Source organism: Anolis carolinensis, chromosome 5 (genome assembly GCF_035594765.1).
Source record: "Anolis carolinensis isolate JA03-04 chromosome 5, rAnoCar3.1.pri, whole genome shotgun sequence".
NCBI lineage: Eukaryota > Metazoa > Chordata > Lepidosauria > Squamata > Dactyloidae > Anolis > Anolis carolinensis.
In genome coordinates, this window is record NC_085845.1 from 2,578,173 (window position 1) to 2,600,462 (window position 22,290).

The 22,290-nt window shown below is 46.4% G+C and overlaps 1 protein-coding gene and 1 long non-coding RNA gene across 3 annotated transcripts in view; both read right to left on the reverse strand.

Moving 5' to 3' along the window:
• LOC134299458 (uncharacterized) overlaps positions 1-3,581 on the reverse strand; it is a 30,078-nt gene extending 26,497 nt beyond the window's left edge. The window contains exons 1-2 of the long non-coding RNA XR_010006679.1: positions 2,886-3,581; positions 1-2,648 (exon numbers count right to left, since the gene is read on the reverse strand). The exon at positions 1-2,648 is cut by the window's left edge and continues 26,497 nt beyond it. This is a non-coding gene — a long non-coding RNA (uncharacterized LOC134299458). The remainder of the gene's footprint in view (positions 2,649-2,885) is intronic.
• Positions 1-22,290, reverse strand: part of exoc6b (exocyst complex component 6B) — a 268,475-nt gene that overhangs the window by 210,101 nt on the left and 36,084 nt on the right. For both annotated transcript variants that reach the window (XM_062982314.1, XM_062982315.1), the window contains exons 2-6: positions 20,404-20,569; positions 18,471-18,518; positions 17,779-17,869; positions 17,621-17,666; positions 14,386-14,590 (exon numbers count right to left, since the gene is read on the reverse strand). In XM_062982314.1, the coding sequence (XP_062838384.1) occupies positions 14,386-14,590; positions 17,621-17,666; positions 17,779-17,869; positions 18,471-18,518; positions 20,404-20,569 (556 nt within the window). The remainder of the gene's footprint in view (positions 1-14,385; positions 14,591-17,620; positions 17,667-17,778; positions 17,870-18,470; positions 18,519-20,403; positions 20,570-22,290) is intronic.

The window sequence follows — 22,290 nt, forward strand, 5'->3', positions numbered from 1 at the left end:
ACCAGAAGAAGAGAAAAAGGCGTCATCTTTTCCCTCGGGTTCAGCAAGTGCACCATGTACCCGATTGCCCCAAGGAAGAGCAGCAGCTTCTTCTAAACGCACGGCCTGGAGCAAGTCATGTGGGTGGAGGATGCTGCCTGCCGTTGGGTGTATTGGGATGCTGAGGAGAGCAGACGTTGAGGCCCACAAGGCACAAGGAGGTGCCTGTCACAGTCTAGCCACAGTCTGGCCTCCAACATGCAGAGGAAAGACAGGCAACCTGCAGAGTTTGGGGAAAGTAGGTCGGAGGATCCTCTCCGGAGCCCTTCACCTTCAAACCCTCACATGCTCTCACCCAACCTTTCGGAATCTCAGCTTTCAGGAGCAATACTAATAATAAAAATAATAAATTCTATTTCTTGCCCACCTCTCCTCACAGCTTGAGGTGGGGCACAACACTGTTAAAATGCATCACCATAAAATACATACAATAAAATGCATAGATTATAATAGATGGCACAATGATTAAAGGAAGGATCCTGGCCCTGTGTACTCCAAAAAAGGAGAATGAGGGTCACAAAGGCTCCCTCTGTGCAAGTGGAAGGGAACGACCCTAGAAGCACAGCATTTTGACGGATGGAAGAAGCCCCAAGGGCCATCGTGGCAAACCCACTTCAGCCATGGCAGGAAACACAACGGAAGCACTTCTGAAGCAAGCCCATCCAACCTAACAGCCTTCTCTCCTCCCCAGCAAGGAGGGGGACTGCTGGGATCCCACACTGAAGGCATAGAGCATAACTCCACACCCACAGTTGCCACAGGTTTGCAATCCTAACTCTTTCATTAACTATGATGCTGGACAACTGAAGGAGCAAATGAATGCATGATGCTCACTTGCATGCACAATGTACCTTGCTGTATGGTGCACAACTGTGCGTGATGGCTGCACATGAAAGCTCCTCTGCCACAGGCTCAAATTGAATGTGGAGTGTGACTGTATGATCTCCACTAACCTGCCTCTTTTCTTGCATTGTCCTCATGGGCATAGAGCAATGCAGAGGGTCAAGGAAGCCCTCTCAGCCTCACAAAAGCACCTGTTCCCTGCTACTTCTTTTAGAGCCAGCACCTGGCTAGGGCCACCAAAGGACCACTGCTGTCCCTCAGGCAAGCAAGGTTCAAGGGACAAGACATTTCCAGGCCATTGTTTTATAAAAAGCAGCATACTTCTTTGACCTCCTGTACTGTGGACTTCTGGTTCATCATTAAATCATCCAAGGAGGCCAAATACAGAGATAACAACAACAACAACAACAACAACAACAACAACAACAATTTTGCAGTCCCAGGTGATAGCAGAATTGACAAGAAGCAACTGGAAAAGCTTACATGATATGAGGATTTAAAGATCAAACTGCAAAGACTCTGGAACAAGCCAGGCAAGGTGGTCCCAGTGGTGATCGGCATACTGAGTCCAGTGCCTAAAGACCTTGGTCAGCACTTAAAAACAATTGGTGCTGACAAAATCACCACCAGTCAGCTGCAAAAGGCCACTCTACTCGGATCTGAATGCATTATTCGCTGATACATTACATAGTCCTAGACACTTGGGAAGGGCCCGACCTATGATCCAATACAATAGCCAGTACAGTGATCTTGTTTGCTGTGTACTAATCTTGTTGTGTATCAAATAAGGATACTTTATTTATACCTCGCCCTCCCTCCCCAAGGGGACTCAAGGTGGTCAATATTAGTAATATATTATTATTATTATTATTATTATTATTATTATTATTATTATTATCATTATTATTATAAAAGGCAGTAACAACCAAAAGAGAAAGTGCAGAGAGAGAAGGACTGAAAGTGAGTTAGATCCAAGCATAGTCAAACTGGATTTGTTTAACCCTATTCATGTTTTTGTTCTGTGTAACATATTCTGTAAAGTAAATCTGCTTGAAATGTATTATATTAACCAGGTTAGAAACATGTGTCAGTTCTTGTTCATTCCACAGTGATAGTATGGAGTGGGGAAAATGAGAATTAAATGTAAGTCCATGGATCAACAAGAATGAAGGAGGAGGCCTCCCTGAGTGCCAGCTATGGGGCAAAGTGGTGTGTAAAGGAAGCAATAAGACACAACAGATGGACAGACAATATTCGCTGGAAGACCACAGATTTGCTTCTTCCTTTCTTTAGCCAGCCTCTGCATTTTGAGCACTTAAATATGGCACCTGGCAAAGAGTCACAGGAAAAAACTTAGCAGCCCTCAAGTCAGTCTTGGTCTTCTCCAAGCTGCCACTATCTTTCACATCATTAGCAAAAGTAATTCCAGCTTATGCCTGCTCTTCGCAGAGAACTTGGAATGCTTTAAAACGTTGCAGACAATGGCAGTCCTTGGACCACCAACGCAGGTCGGGAAACAAAGCCTGAGTCACGCAGGGAGAAAGTCACGGGGCGGTCGGCTCTTGCGACAGTCAGTCCCAAAGATCGCATGAAATCTTTACCGCCTGCAAGGAACATCTGGGGCATGGCGGTTGGGTCTCTAAGTTCTTTTTTGGGAAGGCGACATCACTGTTGTTGTTGTTGTTGTTGTTGTTGTTGTTGTATGCCTTCAAGTTGACTGCGACTTCTGGGGCAGCCTGACTTGCTCAAGGTCAGTCAGTGCATTTCTGTACATTAACACCATGCTCTTCTTCAAACTTAGTCTGGCTCCAAATGATGCTCTATAGGGTTTTCTTGGCAAGACATTTCTTCACAAGCAGTTTATCATTGCCTTCCACCAACAGAATGAGATTTGGGTTGACCAGTAGGTTTCCATGGCTGAGATGGGTTCGAACTCCAGTCTCCCAGAGTCCCGGTCCAGCACTTGAACCACTATGCCACATCGGCTGAAGTGAATATTGGACTATTTTTTAATGATTACCATTATAAATCACAAGATATTTTTAAACATGCATAGGACCACATTTATTTGTTAGCCTAGGAACCCATTTATGGATATCACCCTGCTTTTTTCACTTCAAACTGGAAACAAGAACTGGAATCAAAGCAAATGCCTCAAGAAGGCAGCCAAAGAAGGCCCAGGAGGAAAGAGATGACCTTTACTGCAAGAGGGAGCATGTGCTGTGCTTGCAGAAGGCCATCCTTTCAGTCCATGGAATCCCTGGTTATAAAGGTAGCAAAGGAAACCTCTCTCATCCCAAACCCCAGAGAGCCAGGAGTGCTCTTGGCCTGACCCCTGTCCCTGTCCCCAAAGAATGGGAGGATGTGCCTGGACCCCACCCAAATATTTTTGCTCTTAGCGTGGTGGCTGCGGTGGATTGTTGTTGCTGTTATTTTTTACATGTGTTGAACTCAAAGGAAGAGTAAGTAGGACACCATAAAAGACAGGCTATTGCTACCAGATGGGCTTGCAAAACAAATGGCACCAGACTCAAACTGTCATGAGAGCAAAGGATCCTCACCGCATCCCACCTCGTCCCACCTGACCGCTCTCGGACCGGCTCCAGAGAGCCTCTCCGGTCCTCTCGGCCACAGCATGTCACTTGGGAGATGCAGACAGCGCTTCACGGCTCTGCCAGCTCCCCCCCCCCCCCCCCCCCCGGCCCTCTGTTCTAATCAGCATCTCATAAAGCTTAACACATGCTTTTGAAATGTGCACCAGATTCAAAACCTGGCCTCGTGGGGGTCCTGCCGAGGAGGAGCAATGCGGACCATCCCAGCTGCTGCTGCTGCCGCTCCTCTCTTCGAGCAAAGACTCCTCTCAACTTTGGCTGAACCTCCCGGACTGTCAACGCCCGCCCGCTGCCAACCGGAGGAAAGGTTGCCGGGTCAGAGCCGAAAACAAGGCTCCGGGCGGCTGGAGCGTGCTCAGGACAGGACGGGCTGTTTATTTACACGGCTGTCTGCTTAGACAGGAGAGCTCCCCGGGGGCCTCTCCCGGCTCCACTACAAAGAGCGCAGCAGCGGAGGAGAGAAAGGCTCTGGAAAGGTGGCCCAAGGAGAGGAGCCTCTGCGGCTGGCTGCGAGGCAGGCACCATCATGCTCCCTCTCTCCCCTCTCTCCCCTCACTCCAAGGAAAGAGGTGCCCTGTCACATCGCAGAGCAAGAGGAGGAGGCCTTCTCTTTCCCATCTCAGGATATGTTTGCACAGGGACGAAAAAGCTTCTGAACAAAATATGCATTAGTAGGGAAAAGTGATGTATTTGCACACTGTTCTGAAGCAAAGAGAATTTCTTCACTGCGAGGATACCCAGCTCCATGATTCTCTTCCATCTAATTCCGAGGAGGCTGTCCTGGTCCTAAACCAGAGTCTGACATTAGCAGTAGACTGAGGATGTCCAGGCAGGACAGCATTGCTCCTAGTCAGTCAAAAGGCAGATCTGGGAACAAGGATTCAGACTGCAGTGGATGGAGTTACACTCTCCTTAGGGCTACTTCTGGATTCAACCCTGACTCTGGAGGCTCTGTTTCCACAGAAGCCAGGAGTGCATTTGCCCAGCTAAAACTGGTGCGCCAACTGCATCTGTTCATGGAGAAGTCAGATCTGGCCCCCACAGTGGTTACTGTGATGTGCTCTCCTTGGGGGCTGCCTATGAAAAGTGCACATGAAGTCCAGCTGCTAACTTGTTTCTGGGAGAACACAAGTCCTTGTTCCTCTTCCTGCGCCTACCTCTCCAGACATAAATAAAAAACACTAGTTTTGAACTATAAAGCCCTGCACGAATTGGGTCCAGGCTATCTGAGGGACCATCTCTCTGTTTATCAACCCACAAGAGGTCCAAGATATTCTAGGGCAGCGAAAGAGTTGAGAAACTGCACCCTTTTATATGGAAACCATGGCTAAAGTGTGCTGTCCTATTTCCTCTGGTGAAAAACATCTCACGAACCTGAAGTGCTAGTAGCCTGTGAAGAGCTTTACATGCCACCCAACAAGGGGTCCATCCTGCCCAGCCTTGGCCAAGGCTCCTTCCAATGGGAGGCCTCCCCAGCCATCCTGACAACAGGACAAAGTACCCACCATCAGGCCTGAGGGCCAAAAAAGTAAAGCAGAAGAGCACCTGTTAATATTTTTGGTAAATGACGCAAGTGTGACAAATGCAGGCTTGAAAGCATGGAACCACAGCTCAACCAACACATGCAGGGCTTTGCTCAGAAAGCCAAGAAGTGTTCGTATAAAAGATAATGAGCAACTGAGGCTCTGATGTGGTAACGTGCCCTGAAACAGGGCCAGGGGGAAAACAGAGACAAAACACTTCTCCCAGCAATGATCGCAGCGGCTTCCATGGCTGCAAACCCACCCCTGTCCCATCATCTCTCAGGCACAGAAGCACTGAATCCTAAAAGTAGAAGGAACCCCCAGGGCATCCAGAGAAACCCCCTTCCAACAAGCAGGGAGGCACGGTCAAAGCATCCTCTTTAAAAACTTGCAGAAAAGGAAGGTGGGCTTTTGCATGCTATCTGTAAGGGGGTGATAAATGGGGGAGGGGGCTTGTTGGATTCTCCCTGCCTCAATGGGGCAGGCTGGTCCAGGTCTGCCTCAATCTCTGGAAGGGGATTCTGCACAAGCCACTGCAATTGACCCTCAGTGCAAAACATTTGTCCCATTCATATTTAACATTTGGCGTTCTCTGTTTTTCTCTCAGCAAAAACACCGAGTGCTTTTGGGATGAGGAATCCACATCCTCATAAACATGTTCCTTCCTCAGATTGATCCCATCATCTTGGACGAGGAATGTGCCAAACATCAACATGGCTTAGAGTGTATATCAATCACTTTTGCCCTAATGAGCTCAATGTGAATGACATCCAGCATTACTCTCAGTCTTGCTGAGAGGTGGTTTTGTGGGTTCTGCTACTCAGGATGCTCTGTCTGGCAAGGTTCGGCAATCAGCGTTGGGCGGGGGATGTTTTGGAAGGGCAAGACCTTCTCCACTGGCTTCTAGTTCATCTCGAGGGCGGTGCAACCCAAAAGCCCTGGACTAGAGCCTGTGCATAGAACTATGAGCTGTTGAGAGAGAAAGGACAAACAATAGCCAATAGGCACAAACCTGGACTTGGTCCTTGGTACACAAGGGAAATGGCGATGGGTCCCTCACCTGAGATAGCCTGAGATGCACTGTTCTATGTGGGAAAGGGAGCTTTAAAAAAAGAAATAACACCTTAAGACATCCGCCAAGATGGAAGCACTGAAGGTGCTCCAATAGCAGAAGCGGATCCCGACAAAGATTAAACACAACAAGGAGCTGGCATTGGCTGCAACAGAGCGAAAGCTCTCCATCTTCCAGAGGAGAAATCTTTCCATACATGGTGAGTCATGGTGAGCACACAAAAGGTCAGTTGGGCGTGAGATGTGCATGAAGCCTTTCTTGTCCAGACTCTTCAAAGTTCTGGGCTTATTTTCTGGGAGGGAGCTTATTTTCTGCTGCCCTGCAGACTAGGACACGGAACAATGGCTTCAAACTACAGGAAAGGAGATTCCACCTGAACATCAGGAAGAACTTCCTCACTGTGAGGGCTGTTCGGCAGTGGAACTCTCTCCCCCGGACTGTGGTGGAGGCTCCTTCTTTGGAAGCTTTTAAGCAGAGGCTGGACGGCCATCTGTCGGGGGTGCTTTGAATGCGATTTCCTGCTTCTTAGCAGGGGGTTGGACTAGATGGCCCATGTGGTCTCTTCCAACTCTACTATTCTATGATTCTATGATTCTATGATTCTATTTTGAGTGGAAAATGACGCTGGCTAGATGTTGGCCTTCTTCGAGACAAAGCATGGATGAAGCTGAGGAACAGCCCCTCCTCCACGAGAGAAAACTGGATCTCTATGGAGCGGCACTTGGCATTTCTCTCTTGCATCCATTCAGGAAATCCAGAGTGTTCTCGACCAGTCTTCATGGCTTGCAGGCCTAGAATATTATCTGCAGCTCTTTCTCTGATCACTTGATCCCCCTTAGATGAGCAGGAGCTCAACCAGCACACAAACCCTGACAAGGAGAAATACGCCACTGCCTTTCCGGTCAAAGACATCACTGTAGGAAAGGCATAGGCAAACTTCGGCCCTCCGGCAGGCTGTTAAGAATTGTGGGAGTTGAAGTCCAAAACACCCGGAGGGTCAAAGTTTGCCCATGCCTGTAGTAGGAGGTACTCTGTGCACATGGGGACACATGGGGACCAAATCTGGCTCCTGGGCCCCTTTGGCTGGGTGAGGGCTCCAAGGGCCCATCACTGTGAGGCCATGGGGCCTCGTAAACTCCATGGGGCAGAGAGGCCGGATGGATGTCAGGGCGAGGGATCCACAACTGCAGGCCTGCCGCAGCCCCTGCCAAGAGACTGACAAACAGTAAGACGAGGATGCTGTCTGCACGAACAGTTAAATCCAATTTTCTATAAAGTATACATACCAGGGAGCAGGGGGGAACGTTCCAACAACTTCCATCTGCTTAGCAGAGAAGATTACACAAGGCTTGAAAATCTTCGGCTCGTGGATAATTAAAACCACTGCCCAAACAGCACTTTTAAACATTGTTCCGGGCCACTGAGAGGCCAGCCATCAGCATCTGGAAAGCAAGCAGGACTCGCAGAACATGTCATTCCAACCGCTGCATTCTCTGGTGGGAGGAGGAGGGAGTCATGGAAGAGACACAGGGGAAGGAAGCCCACGGGCCAAAAACGGAACCCAAGCGACTGCCGCGAGAAGCAGTGCCCCCTTTTATCTAGGGCGATGGGAGAGGCACCTTCTTGGCTCTCAGACAATGAAAGAGGGAAACGTCCATCGGCTCTCTCCAATGGTCACTTTTGCACTCAGGGTCAATGGCAATGAACTGACTTTACCGCAAATCCTTTCAGGCACAAGAGGGAAGCAACTGGGATACTGAGATGTTTGACCATAGAATGGGCTGCCTGAGACGATGGTGGACTTCCCACTGCGAGGGAGATCTTTGCTCCTAAAAATTGGGTGAGCATCTCTTTCAAGAGTTGTGTATTCCTGCATGGCAGGATGGACCAGGAGAGATGGATTTCTACGATCCTGGCAGAGTCAATCTTAGAGAAGGCAGAAGTGACTACTCACACCAGGCCTCCTTGCTTCTACCAAGCATAGCAATGGACCCTCTGGACTGGAAGGATCCATTTTCCATAATGAGTTACACCCCGCAGCACAAGGACACCGGGAGATGCTCCAGCAACCGCAAGCTGTTGGGCAATCTGGCCACCAATCCCAAGATGGTGCTCTCCAAAACATCTGGAAGGCCCCTCCTGGGATTCCGGACCAATGACTAAGTTGGCTGGGGTGAATGGGAGTTCATGTCCCCAACATCTGAAAGGCACCCAATTTGAGGAAGGAGGGCACAGAAGGAGAGCGGGACGCATGAGGTGCCTCCCAGGTTGGTGGAGGGCCACTCCCAGCCTCCTCCACTCAGGGCAGCGTTGGTTCAGGCCGCCAACAGCCTAGCTCAAGTCACATCTGGAAGGCCACACAAGTCCAAGCCCTGAAGCCAACGGAGAAGGAATGCAACTGCGCAACCAGCCAAGATGGAGCATGACCAAGGGATGGTTTGCATGCCTGCCAGAGCTACGCTGCCGGGAAGGTGAAGGCCTGCGAAAGAACTGGACAAAAGACAGAAGGGGGAAAAATGTGTGTGTCCCCCCCCCCCCAATTTTGTTCCAAAATCCTTTTTTCCCCTCCAGATTTTTTTTCTTTAATTGGACATGGAGTATTTTCCTATAGGAGGATGAATAAAATATTTAAGACAAAGCGTTCACATATGTCCTGCCCCAAAAATCATTTCCGAAAACTTATGTAAGAGGAAGAACTCTGTGTAATGCTATTCATGGTATCAGATCATTACAATTTCCCGCTTGGGTTGCCTTTGCCAGTTCTTTTTATGGGAATGACTGTGTTACGTCTGGTTGACACGATGGAAGAGTCGAGGAGACACAATAATTGTCTCTGTTTTGCTAATGCTGATGGTTTTGCCTGATTTTATTTCCCTGCTCCTCACAAACTGGCAAAACCAAAGAGGATACTAAGAAGAGGTTCAAGCATTTCTTACAGTCTGGGACCTTTAGCTCCATTTAATTTAGAGAAAGCAAATTTAATTTTTAATTATGTTCTGAACGAAGGGCACTGTTTGTTTACTGTCTGTCCAATTTAATATGAGACCAAGTTATATACCATGCACTTTATTTTCCCAAAGTCAAAAAGCGGCTTTCATCCCATAAAAGGTGCTAATACTGCCTTTCTCAATTTCCCACAAATGTACAAATTCTTTTGTGAAAAAAGGTGAAAAATTCATGGGTTTTTTTCTCTCTCACACAGCCTCAAAATTTCTAGAAATTTAAATCTCTATCCTGGAGCTGCCAATCAAGCTTGAGCCTGACATGGACCGAAGGCCAACACAAATGTCCTAGCAAGATTGGCTAGGATGCGGCACTTAAGTCTTACAAAGAGTTGCTAGCCATGATTGGGTGGACACACTACCACAGTATCAGAGGGCTCCATATCTCTCATCCTAACACTATAAACATAGGGCATCTCTTGAAAATACCCAGAGGAGATGAACATAGAAGGCTCTCCTACATGGAGGTCCTTTGGTGCAGTTGAGTTTTGCTCCAAAGGCTTCTGTGATCCACTTTACTGTCATCCTTTGGTCCAAGAGATGGGAGAAAACACCTGCTCTGTCACAGTCACAGAAAGAGAATGGGCATCACTGGGAGAAAAGCAGTGGGCACGATTTGCAGTTTCATGACTCAAATCCCCAGAGGACCGCAGAGCCTTGTCAAGGGCCTCCTTCCTTTCCGAGGCTGCAGCAGGAACCCCTCCTGGCGGATCAGGCCCCTCCGTCCCAGGACACAAGAGAAATAAACACTGAATTCCAGAGTGAAAAGGAGGAGGGGTGCGCACGCTTTCCTGAAGAGGAGGGCAGGCGTTTCTGGCTGCAGAGTTTGCTGCATCCTTTCGTCGTAGCCTGGCTTGCGGGGCGGTTGTTTTTGGCGTCTGCTGCAGAAAGCTCTCTGGAGATGCGCTGATGCTCCGAGGCTTCACTGCTGGGGGCGACCCGCTTCGCATGCCTGGCATAACTCAGGCATTAACGCTGTACAATAAAAACACATATCCGATATCCAGAGAATGCTCAAAGGATGCAATCAGTCCGACCCCAACCGTCCTAAAGAACGAACGAAGAGTCCAAGGCAATTCAGGACATGTGGGATTTATCCCGCAAGAAAGAGTATTTGCATGGGGCGGGGGGCTCAGAGATGGCACCCATCGTGTTTGTTGGCTCAATGGAGATACAAACGAGGCCTGGCATTCGCTCATCATCCCTCTGAAGGAAAATAAATGCAAACCTCAATATTTCCAGCATTCAGGTGCCAATCTCTGCCCTCCTGGTTGTCTGCTTGCAGTATGTGTCTGTGTGCATTGAACTGGCATGAAATCACTGCCTTAGTGTTCTAAAACACAGGAAGATAGGGATGGTCCTGTTTCCGCTCTTGCAAGTAAAGTCCTTTTTTAAAAAAAACAAGAATCAGGGGATCAACTGATCATGCAAGACGTGTGTCAATGAGGTGCAGACACTGATCTAGATCATTATGCTCTATCTTAAAGTGTTAGTGTTTCAACATGATTGTTAATGTAGTTGTTTTTTTTAAGCTGTTCCTTTCTTCAAATCTCTTATAAGAAATGACTGCACACATATATATTTCATTGCCTGACCCCATCAAATACTCAAACAGTTCTTTTTGTTGCTCATTATTTTTTATTGGTTATATGCTTGTTTTACATGCTTGTTGTATGTGTTCTTATTTTAATGTATTGATAATGTATTTTATGATGTATTGTTTTTTATGATGTACCAGGCTTTGTTCCCATGTAAGCTGCCCTGAGTCCCTCTGGGGAGATGGGGCGGGATACAAAAATAAAGTTTATTATTATTATTATTATTATTATTATTATTATTATTATCCCAACTGGAGGGTCTCTCTTTCATGGGGTTGCCACTGAGGGCAGTTAACAATGATAAAACATCCAAAAGCGAGGCTGACAACAGCAGCTCTTTCCAGGGAATGACAAAACAATTCCAAAGAGATTTGTAGAGAGACCAAACTGTTTTATGGCCAAAGTAAGTATCAGCCATAATCCCAAGTAAGAGAAAATGCTGCACTAAAGGGAGAACAAAGCGGGCAAGCTCTGGTTCATTTATAGAGCCCTAGGAAGTTCCTTCGGAAAGACGTCCAACACAAGGCTCCATCCCAGATGCCTTGTCTCCAGTTCATGCCTTGTGGTTTCATCCCATTTCTAAGTGTGCCATGCCTACAAAGTGCCACTCTCCAGTGGGTTATATTTCCAAAGTTCTTTGTGAGTCTTGCCCCAGAAGTGATGCTATCAAACAACAGCGACTCAGTGAGCAAAACCCATTTCGGTGTGCTAGAAATAACTCAACAAGTCCCAAGTTGAAAGAAGTACCAACAACGGAATGAGGAAAAGACGGAAAATGGGGTCAGATGCCTGGACAGTTGAACTCACAATGTGACACAACCCATTGATCAAACCAGAGCAAACCCTCCGCAGATGAAGACAGATGCAAACGCATGCAGGGGTTCAGTAAGACATTGTCAACACTTTGGTCAGGGAGTCCTGGGCAGTTCCAACAGAGCGGCTGGTATACAGATAAGGCCCGGTCAAGAGGCGATAAGGAATGCCTCTAATGAATAATAAAGAAGTCACGGGCAATGGCTCCACTGCACTCAACAATGGCAGGCTTCAGAACACATCCAAGAAACCCTTCCTTTTGACATGGTCAACCATGAGCTAGTCTGAGACTGAAAAGTATTTCATGCAGAAAAGTTTGAATCTGGAATTCCAATCTGATCCTGGAATCATAGAGCTGCAAGAGATCCCAAAGGCCATCCAGACCAACCCTCTTCTTCCATGCAGGAAAAGCACAATCAAAGCACCCGCAAAAGATGGCCATCCAGCCTTTGCTTAAAAGCCTCCAAAGGAGGAGGCTCCACTGGACTCTGAGGCAAAGACTTCCACCATTTAACTGCTCTTAAGGTCAGGAAGTTCTTCCTAATGTTCAGGTGGAATCTCCTTTCCTGTCATTTAAACCCATTACTCCCGGAAGAAATACAGTATATTAAGCTGCTGGAAGGCTTTGTTCATACTTAAGGAACTGGCCTTCATATGCTGGCTTTGCAGCTGGAATATGACACGTATGCCAAATAAAACTCATTAGTCTTTGAGTTACCACCAGAATGGTATGCAAATGACCCCTTTTTCTCTCTCTTTTATGAGAGGTGGGTGAGGCAGCAAAAGGGCCCGATGTGTTCTTGAAACCATTAAAAACCTGGATGAGATCAAAATCCCATGTCATATTCACACACATGGGGGAAATGTCAGGGGTCTGAGCAAAAATGTAGTTCATGTTTCTGTAGTTAATCAAGCCAAATGACCATCCAAAGACTACCGCTAACAACAGAAGAACAAGAGCCACAGAGGAACAAAAGGAGCTCCCTGAAAGCAGAGAGAGTGAACTCTCTTGAAGAGGAAGTACACAGGGAGACAATCGGGAGAAACCACAGAGAGGAGAGTATTCAGGCAGGGGTAATATCCTATCCAGGCTTCTGCAAAATGGCGATTGCAGCTCAGTTTCTGCAGATTGATGATCTTTGACTCAAGCAGAGCTGGACAACCTGCAGCCTCCAGAGACTCTTGAACTGCAACTTCCACCAAGGCCAGTCAGGACAGCCAGGGATGAGGATGGGTGGGAATTGCAGTCCAGGACACATCTGGAGGGCGATACACTCCATGCACCAATGCTATGGAGCAGACAATGTCATCATTTAAATGACAAAATGACCCTACCCAGTGGGCTTTTGTAACAGGAGCAGAATCCAGGATGCCTTTGTTTTGATGACTTGAATCCCCGCCTTTGTGCCAAGGACGGGTTTTGGGGGGCCCTGCTCAGTGCCATGAGGGAAGGAGGGGGAGGCAGAAAATGGAGAGAGCCCGCTGCGCATCCTTCCTCTCCTTTCTTCATTCCTGGTAAGACATGTCTCGCTGGACACAGGGCGCCTTCATTCCCCGCCAGTCGGGAACCAAAAGACAAGTGAAAGCCATTAGTACTTTCCCCAAGTACAACAGTGGGACTTTTCCAGAAACGGGGTTGCTTCCATGCCAGACATTAAATATTTCCATAAACAAGTAAGCGTTTAACTGCTTGTGTCAGGTAAACCTGATCATTTTAATGTGTCCCATTGCAGAGACTGGGAGTATCTGCAACTGTTTATTGCAGGCATGGGCAAACTTTGGCCCTCCCTCCAAGTGTTTTGGACTTCAACTCCCACAATTCCAAACAGCCAATGTTGATCCATGCCTGGCTTATTGGCTTTGAGGGGCTTTAGAGGTGTTTCTACAGTCTGCTTTTGGCAGTGAGGCCATTTGGTGTGTTGGCCAGAGCACAGGAGGCCCCTATCCAGAATTTCTGACAGAGGTAGGACTCTGGTTGGCAAGGCCTTGATACTGTTATGCCCATCACTTTACAGCAAGATATCTGGAGCCTATACAGCTGGCTGTCACCCCTGTGACATTTGGCAGAAGACCCTCACCCTCCAAGCACAGCATTACGGTAGCAGTAATCTGGAGTTATGAATTACGTGCCTACCTAATGAGGTTGTTGTGATCATTGATGCCAACCCACGCTGACACCTTCCTCCTAGCTTTCCCTGGAGATCCTCCCTAGCCCTCCCCCTGGAAGCCTCTCATCCAAGGACTAGCCATGCCTTACCCTGCTTACCTTCCAAAATCGGATGAGATCAGGTGGATTTATAGTGATATTATGGTGCATCATTGACATTAAGTAGGCTTCCACTCTCATTAGCAGCTAGGTTTACTCTTATTCATGTCCACATCTCAACAGCCTTCCACTCCCAAAACTCCTTGGTTTCACCACATCGCTCCCCTGTCCACATAAACTGCACTCCCAACACCTTACTCAGGGTCAAGGCATCTCAGAGAAATGGAGAACCAAAACCAAAGCGACCTACAACATTTCACACCAACAAAAGCCATGGAGAAAGTAAAAAGTCCTTGCAGTAATCTGCTCAGCAAGAATGGCTCACCTGGCATCCAGCAACTGCATTGTGACAGGACTCTAGTGTGAGAGCCACCATCCAACACACAAAGCCAGGTCTCACCTCCAAGCGGCCCATGGCCTCTCACTGCAAAAACAGCAGGGCACTTCACAACACTCAAAGTGGTCTGTGGGCAGCAGGAGAAGCACCACCCCCTTGGCTGCATGCCCCTGAAAGCAGTGTGGATGGGTAGAATCCAACAACGACTGAGCAAACAAAGACCAGAGTAGTTCCTGTGGCTGCCAGCAACCCTATAGCAAGGGATGCCACCGCTCCTCACCTGCTTCATGGCTGTCTCACCGATCTTGTCCGAGTGCTTGCGGATGCTCTCCAGAAAGTCCTTGAGGTCTGACATGGAGACTTCCTTGATCTCCTCGCGCAGCTTTGGAATGTTGTCCACCATGACCTTGCAGAAGCGATAGTGGCTCACCTGAGACAGGTACACGTGCTCAAGGTGCTCCAGAGTCTTCAGGGCAGGATAATGCCTGAAAGGGAAAACCAGACTATCAGCTCTGCCCAAAGACATGGCCATGTTAGTCTGGAACAGCAATATGCAAAGGGATATGATTGCTTAGAGAGAAACTGAAAGAACCACGTTAGAAGCATAGGTTTTCACAGACAGAGATCACTCCAGGGTTGTTGTCTGTTTTCCGGGTTGTATGGCCATGTTCTAGAAGTTCTAGAATACTTCTAGAACATGGCCATAGAGCCCGGAAAACATACAACAACCCTGTGATCCCGGCCATAAAAGCCTTCGACAACACAGAGATCACTCCCTCAGATGAAGCTATGGTTCTGATTCTTGTTTTTAGTCTTACTACTTACTACCATAACCGTTGTTGCCATTACCTACGCCCCTCCATCCCCAGTGCTGCTTACATTCCCCTTATTGCAAAAGATCAAGGCAGGCCTCTTTCTTTCAGAACAGATTGAGGAAGAATACCTCCAGATTTTGCCCCATTTCTTGGTTCCTAGGAGGACTAAATATCTCCTTTTTGAAAAAGTTATTCAAATCTGTGCCACATGAGCAATGGGTTCCATGCTCCAAATTAGGTAAAACCATATGGCAACCCTACTTCATGGATTGTGGGCACTTTCTCCTCTCTTTCCAGAATAATCGAGATAAATGTCCCAGCTCTTCAGGGAGCAGGCCACACTCCGGTCTCTGCCTTTCACACACATGAAGGTAAACAGGCCAGCAGGACTTAGGGTCTGGAGACCTGTTCATGTTTATTTGCCAAGCAACTAAGCAAGCTTTGGTCCTTATGGAAGAGGCTTTCCAACCTCAGGGATGAAAGAAAGCAAACAAGAGAGAAGACGTCGGAAGGATACAGCGCATGTCAAAAATATTTGGCCAGGGCACCGTGATGTCGACACCCCCTGCCACTAAAAATGTGCCTCGTCAGACAGTGGCCATGCCGGTTTAAAAACACAACGCATGCACACAGACGAAGAGGGCTGCTCAAATGTCCTCTCTAAACAGTGTTTGCATAATATCAGAATGGAGACAGGAGACGTTGTTTTGACTTGGAAACCAGAGGCCAACAAGAGCACAATGCTGTTTGTCTTCCCGCCAGGTTTATGTACAGTTATTTCCAATAAAATGCATCCCTCACAAACGAGAGACCAAAGGTTGTCTGAGTAGCCAGGCCTCAGGCCGAGGAACGTAGGCACAGTCCTCTTTCCTGCTTTCCAGGCACTGTTGTTTAATGGGCCGCTAGAAGGACCTGCAAGGAGGGCTCCGTCTGGGACCAAAGGCCCCCCAGAGCAGCAAACATTCCTCCCATTGCAGAGAGACCAAGAACCACGGGGTTCCTGCAGACACAGGCATACCATCCCCAGCCCCCACGGAGCGCAGTCCTCCGGCCCAGTCCCCCCTCTGTGCCCTCATCAGCCTCCCTACAACCCTGGCGCCTGGTCTCTCCGCTCGGGAAGGGGATGGCGCATGCACTCCACATGGTGCCCCCTTTCGCCCCAAAGGACCCCTGAAAACCAGCCCCACGAACTGCAGCACCTGCAAGACCCAACATCAACAAGACTTTGTTGTCACTGCTCACATAGGAACATCCATTCTGCTCCAAAGGAGTCAGTCAGAGAAAGCTTTAAACTTGTCCTGACAGCTCCATGTCCATCTCTAACCACTGCCACGTACGAAAGAGAGAAGGTGCAGAGAAGTGATAAAGTGCTGTGGCTTTTCATCTTTGAATATATTTTAATGATTTTTAACTGGAAATTGGAGCCCCTGGTGGCGCAATATGGATTAAACCATTGTGCCGACAGGTCTGCGGTTTGAATCCAGGGAGAGTGGGTGAGCTCCCTCTGTCAGTTCCAGCTCTCCATGCAGGGACATTTATTTATTTATTTATTTACAGCATTTATATTCCACCCTTCTCACCCCGAAGGGGACTCAGGGCGGATCACATTACACATATTAGGCAAACATTCAATGCCTTTTAACATAGGACAAAGACAAACAACAACATAGCTCCGAGCGGGCCTCGAACTTATGACCTCCTGGTCAGTGATTCATCGCAGTTAATTGCACTGGCTTGCTTTCCCGTCTGCGCCACAGCCCCGGGACATGAAAGAAGCCTTACACAGGATGGTAAAACATCAAACATCCTAGAGTCCCTTGGGCAACGTCCTTGTAGACAGCCAATTCTCTCACACCAGAAGCAACTTACAGTTTCTCAAGTCACTCCTGACATGAAAAAAACCTGGGAATTGTTTTAATACTGTTTATATTTAATCCTCTTTTGCACATGTGTACATTTGTATATTTTAAATTGTATGCTAAAGCTTTTATGTTAAGCCACTTTGAGTTTCTTTCGAGAAAGATAAAGAGGGGTATAATATAATATAATAATCACTAGGCTACATCAATAAATAGGAGCCTAGTATTCAAATCAAGGGAAGTTCTATCCCTACTCTATTCTGCCTTGGTCAGACATTGTGTCCAGTTCTGGGAAAGGATATGGACAAGATGGAATGTGTCCAAAGAAAGTTCACAAAATAGTCAAAGGTCTAGAAACCATGAATCTGTATGAAGAATGTCTGGGGGAGCTGGGGATGTTTAACTTGGAGAAAAGAAGGCCAAGAGAAGGGGACATGGGAGCCATATCTGAATATTGGAAGTTATGTCACATTGAGGATGGGACAAGCTTGTTTTCTGCTGTGACATATGCAGTTGTAGAATCACAGAATCATAAAATCATAGGGTTGGAAGAGACCCCAATGCCATTCTTATGGCATGCAGGAATACACAATCCAAGCCATCCTGACAGACAGCCATACAGTTTCTGTTTCAAAACTTCCAGAGAAAGACTCTACTGTATTCCAATGCAGTGAATTCCACCTTCAAATACTTCTCACCATCAGGAAGGTCTTCTTCATATTCAGGTAGAATTTCTTTTCCTGCAATTTGAATCCATGGCTCCATTGTGCCCTAATCTCTCTCTCTCTTTTTTTTTTTTTTTTTTTACCGCTGCCACGCAAAGCCACATTCCTGGCCTTACCTTTTGGACTTCATTTGCTCTCTTAATTTTCTGTCCATCTCCAGAACTAGGGCAGAAGAGACACAAGAAACACGAAAGTCAGTAAAAAAAAAACCTGGGTCCTGAGTCCCAAGAAACCCCAGTGGAGATGGAGCTCCATCCCCTTTCAAATTTCTCACCGGGAAGGCACTGCGTGAGCTTGTCCACAGTGGCAGAGATATTCCGCTGCTGCAGGCGGCACTGTTTCAGCTCCTCCATCGCTCCCACCAGCTGAAAAAGAAAGCCGTTTTACTGCCAGAAGCACATCAATTTCATCATCATCATCATCATTGTCATTATTATATTTGTTACCTGCCGCTCTTTCGGTTCAAGGCAGGGCACAACATCTATGCTGGGCTGCAACAATACCCACTAGATACCAAAATGTAGGACCAAAGGCTGCAAGGAGGTGCAATTCCTATATTCCTTTGCTTCATCCAAGCAAGATGGTCCAACAGCTTCAGGGCCATCTCACCCCCCTCTGCACAAAACCTGTCTAAATTCTCAAAGGACAGATTTGCTGCCCAGAGCAAGTATCCCTACTTATGTAGTCCTCTCCATGAGGCTTTTCAGAATACAAAAGCGTGTTAGGAAAGCTCTACTGGATGAAAACTCTAAGGCAAAGTTAGCTTTCCTATACACAACGTCTCCATCAGACCACAACCTATAAGGTGCCTGATTCTGCCCATTTTTCTGGCTTAGGTGAACTACAAATCCCAGCAGGTTGGGGGAGAGATGACGCATTCAAGAGAAGCCGCTTCACCATGGAAGGGAGTCATGCAAGGCCTTCAGGGGAGGAATTCAAGGGAGAAGGCGGTCAGGGCTTGCTTACTTTCTTGCTCTCCATCTGCAGTTTCCTGTTAGTGTCCGTCACTTGGTTCTGTTAAAAGAAAACCACATTATTCTTGCCATTTTTCCATGAAAATTGATCCTAGACCCAGGAGAAATCAAGTGCAGCCAGTATGGACAGATGCTCACAAGATGTCACAGAGGATGTGGGGGACACACAAACAGGGCTCTTTGCAAGAAAAACAACAGACACATCATAGCCTTTAGCTGGTGACACTGACATCTCCCTTCCGGTCGGGACTGGGTTCAGACAAGTGGGCCTGAAATGCGCTCCAAGGCCCATAACTCAGTCCAAGGATTACTCATATCAGCCTCAAACCCTGCCATTGTGTCCGATCAGGACACACAGATGTCAGTCTAAGCTAGGCACCAGCAAACTTCGGCCCTCCAGGTGTTTTGGACTTTAACTCCAAAGTTAAAGTCCAAGGGGCCGGGCTGTGGCGCAGCTGGCTAGTAACCAGCTGCTATAAATCACTACTGACCGAGAGGTCATGAGTTCGAAGCCCGGGTCGGGTTAAGCCTTCGACCAGGCTTGCTGTTGACCTATGCAGCCCCGAAAGACAGTTGCACCTGTCAATTAGGGAAATTTAGGGACGCTTTATGCGGGAGGCTAATTTTACAACACCATAAAAACTGCCAGCAAAACACAAGGAAAGGAATGAGGAAGTACAGCCACTACTGGACGGTGAAGCAACAGCTCCCCCTGTGGCCGGAATTGTGAAGCTGGAAAAATGTTAAAAATGCCTCTGAGTCTGTCTAATGTATGTGGTTTGTCTGTTGGCATTGAATGTTTGCCATATATGTGTTCATTGTAATCCGCCCTGAGTCCCCTTCGGGGTGAGAAAGAAGGGCGGGATATAAATACTGTAAATAAATAAATAAATAAATAAATAACTCCCACCATTCTAAACAGTCACTATGGAGGGCCAAAGTTTGTCCATGTCTGGTATATACTGTATTTCTTCAAGGTATTTTATTTATTTAATTTAAACGGCATCTTTCTCCCAGAGAGGAAGCCAAAGTGGGTGCTGTAGACTAGTGTGGTCCAACTCACAGCCCACGGGCCGCATGCAGCACACCAATTCATTTTTGTTGGTCCTTGCCCTTCTTACTAGAAAAATATTTTAATTTATGTTTTGTATGGCTTTTAGTGTTAGTCTTCTTTGGTAAAGAAAAAGCAGAACATAAATATTTATAATGGTAATCATAAATAATAATCTTGGAGGAGCATGTTCTCTGTGAATTTTTTAAAAAAGCAAACATGATTTTTGTGGCCTCCCAACAGTCCCTGGGGAACACAGGAGTGATTTTGCCACATTTCTGGCTGTTTCTGCACCATTCTAGGTCCAGAGAAAGCCTTTTGCTCTATACAGTGGTTCCCAAGCCGTGGGCCACAGCCAAGCAGCAGGCCGTAAGAACGAACATATGGTCAGCGAACCTCTTTCTTCTTTATTTATTTTATTTCTGCTCCTTTCTGCATACCACGTGAGCTCTAGATTATTAAATATTGTTTTCTGTGGGCAAGCGGATGGCGACTACTGGATGGCATATGTTCTGTATCAGAAACTAGAACTGATGTGGCCTACCCAATGCAATTTCTGAATCAGCTCCCAAATAACCAAACCGAATCTAAAGTTGACCAAAAACCGATTTGTAACCCTTTTGGTACTAAGGTAGTAGAGTGGGCGCTGGTCAAAGTGGGTCCTGGTCAAAAAAAAGGTTGGGAACCACTGCTCTATGAGAAGCTGACTACAAGTCAACTTCTAGGTCCCTTCCTGTTAGAAGAAAGACTTCTGGGACTAAAACAGTATTTGTGGGGGGGAGGGGGTGGACAAGGCAAGAATATGGCAAAAAAAAAAGAACAGTTTTTAAAATGGGGTGGCTCTGGAACCAAATGCAACCCAACTCAACCTCACCTTGAGCTTTTGGGCTTCTGCCCTGACTTTCAAGAACTCTGTGATGGCGTCTACAAAGCCCTGGTAATGGAAATTGCACATCTTCTCGATCTCGCGGTCGTGGTTCCGGATGCGAGCGTCAAGCTTCTCCATGAAGCGCCCGTGTTCTTCGCCATCGTAGACAGACCTGGAGGAAGGAGGAAGTGGTTGGACAGGCAGGGGCAAAACCCATTCCCAGCCACTGTGGAGCGTGAGCAGGACAGCCCCTTAAAGGGAACCGGAAGCTGAAGGGGAGAAGGGTGCCATTCTGGCTCAACCAAGCCTCCTTTTACGGCAAGCCTGGGACTATAAGGCCACCAACCCCATACAATCCACTCCGTCTGTATGCTCCCCAGACAAAGTAGCACAAAGAACCACATATGGGGCAAAGGACTTAAGAAGGGTGAAGTCAGTCCAGAGAACCAGAAGGAAGGTTGCATTATGAGGAAATAACTCTATGTAACACGATTTTTGTTCCTGAGTTATAAATGTCATTGGTTCTATCGGGAAAAAATGGAAAACGTTTATTAAATGGCCAAAAATATTTTTAAATGGGGGGACATCCTGCAGTACATTTTGCTATAGTTTTCTAATGTGTCTCTCATCAAGTCTCAACCAATTGCAACCTAGTTTGTGGTAGCTACAAAAATGAAGTTTCTGGAGTAGAACAACTACTGTATATACTGTATATAGTTTTTCAGCCCTTTTTTAAAGACTGAAAAAGCCCCCCTCGGCTTATACTTGAGTATAAGGGTCCTGTGTGGCTTATATTTGGGTCAGCTTATACTCGAGAATATATGGTACATTTATTATTTTTCTCTATTATTACTGGTATTATTACATTTATTATTTTTCTCTATTATTGTTGCTACTATTACATTTATTTTACTCTATTATTATTATTATTATTATTATTACATTTATTATTTCACTCTGATTTTATTATTATTATTGCATTTATTATTTTACTCTATTTATTACTTGTATTATTTTCCTGTAATTATTATTAATATTATTATTATTATTATTAAATGTATTATTTTACTCTATTATTATTAAAAGGATACATAAGCACATTTACATTGAAGAAGATGAGAATAATGATTTGATCAGAGTTAGACAGTCTTATCTTAAATTTGAGCTTTATGTAAATATTCAGAAACATTTAACCTACTGACGCCTCAATTAATATAATTTTATTGGTATGATTTTTATTTCTGAAATTTACCACCCTTGGCTTATACTGGAGTCAATGTTTTCCCAGTGTTTTTGTGGTAAAATTAGGTGCCTCGGCTTATATTCGGGTCAGCTTATATTCGAGTATATATGGTACTTTCAAAATAAGTACCATATAACTAAACAGGAACTAGCAGTTTCAAACTAGGAACAGAAAATATTTCAAATTTTGTTACATAGTGTAATAACACTAATAATAGTAGTAGTAGTAGTAGTAATAATAATAATAATAATAATAATAATAATAATAATAATAATTTATTACTCGCCTCTCCCTATGGCTCTAGGGGGTACAAATGCCCACTGTGATTGCATACTATCAGAAGTTGTGTCACATGGAGTTTCCCAGATTATCTTTCCAACTTCTATCCACACCAGCCATTAATAGGAGGGAAGGCCATCAGCCACACATGTGGCCATTGCAGTGGCAACCTTCGCATCCCAGCTGAGGAGAAGGGGCATTGCAAGACCTTGGCCCTCATCTCAGGCAGAACAACCTTGAAACCACCCAATCTATGGAGATAACAAAGAGAGCCATATCTCCTCTGGGTCACTTCTCTCATGGCTGAACCACGCTGAAGCTATCGGACATGAATTGATTCAAATGACAAGCATCAGGAAGATCAGTAGGAA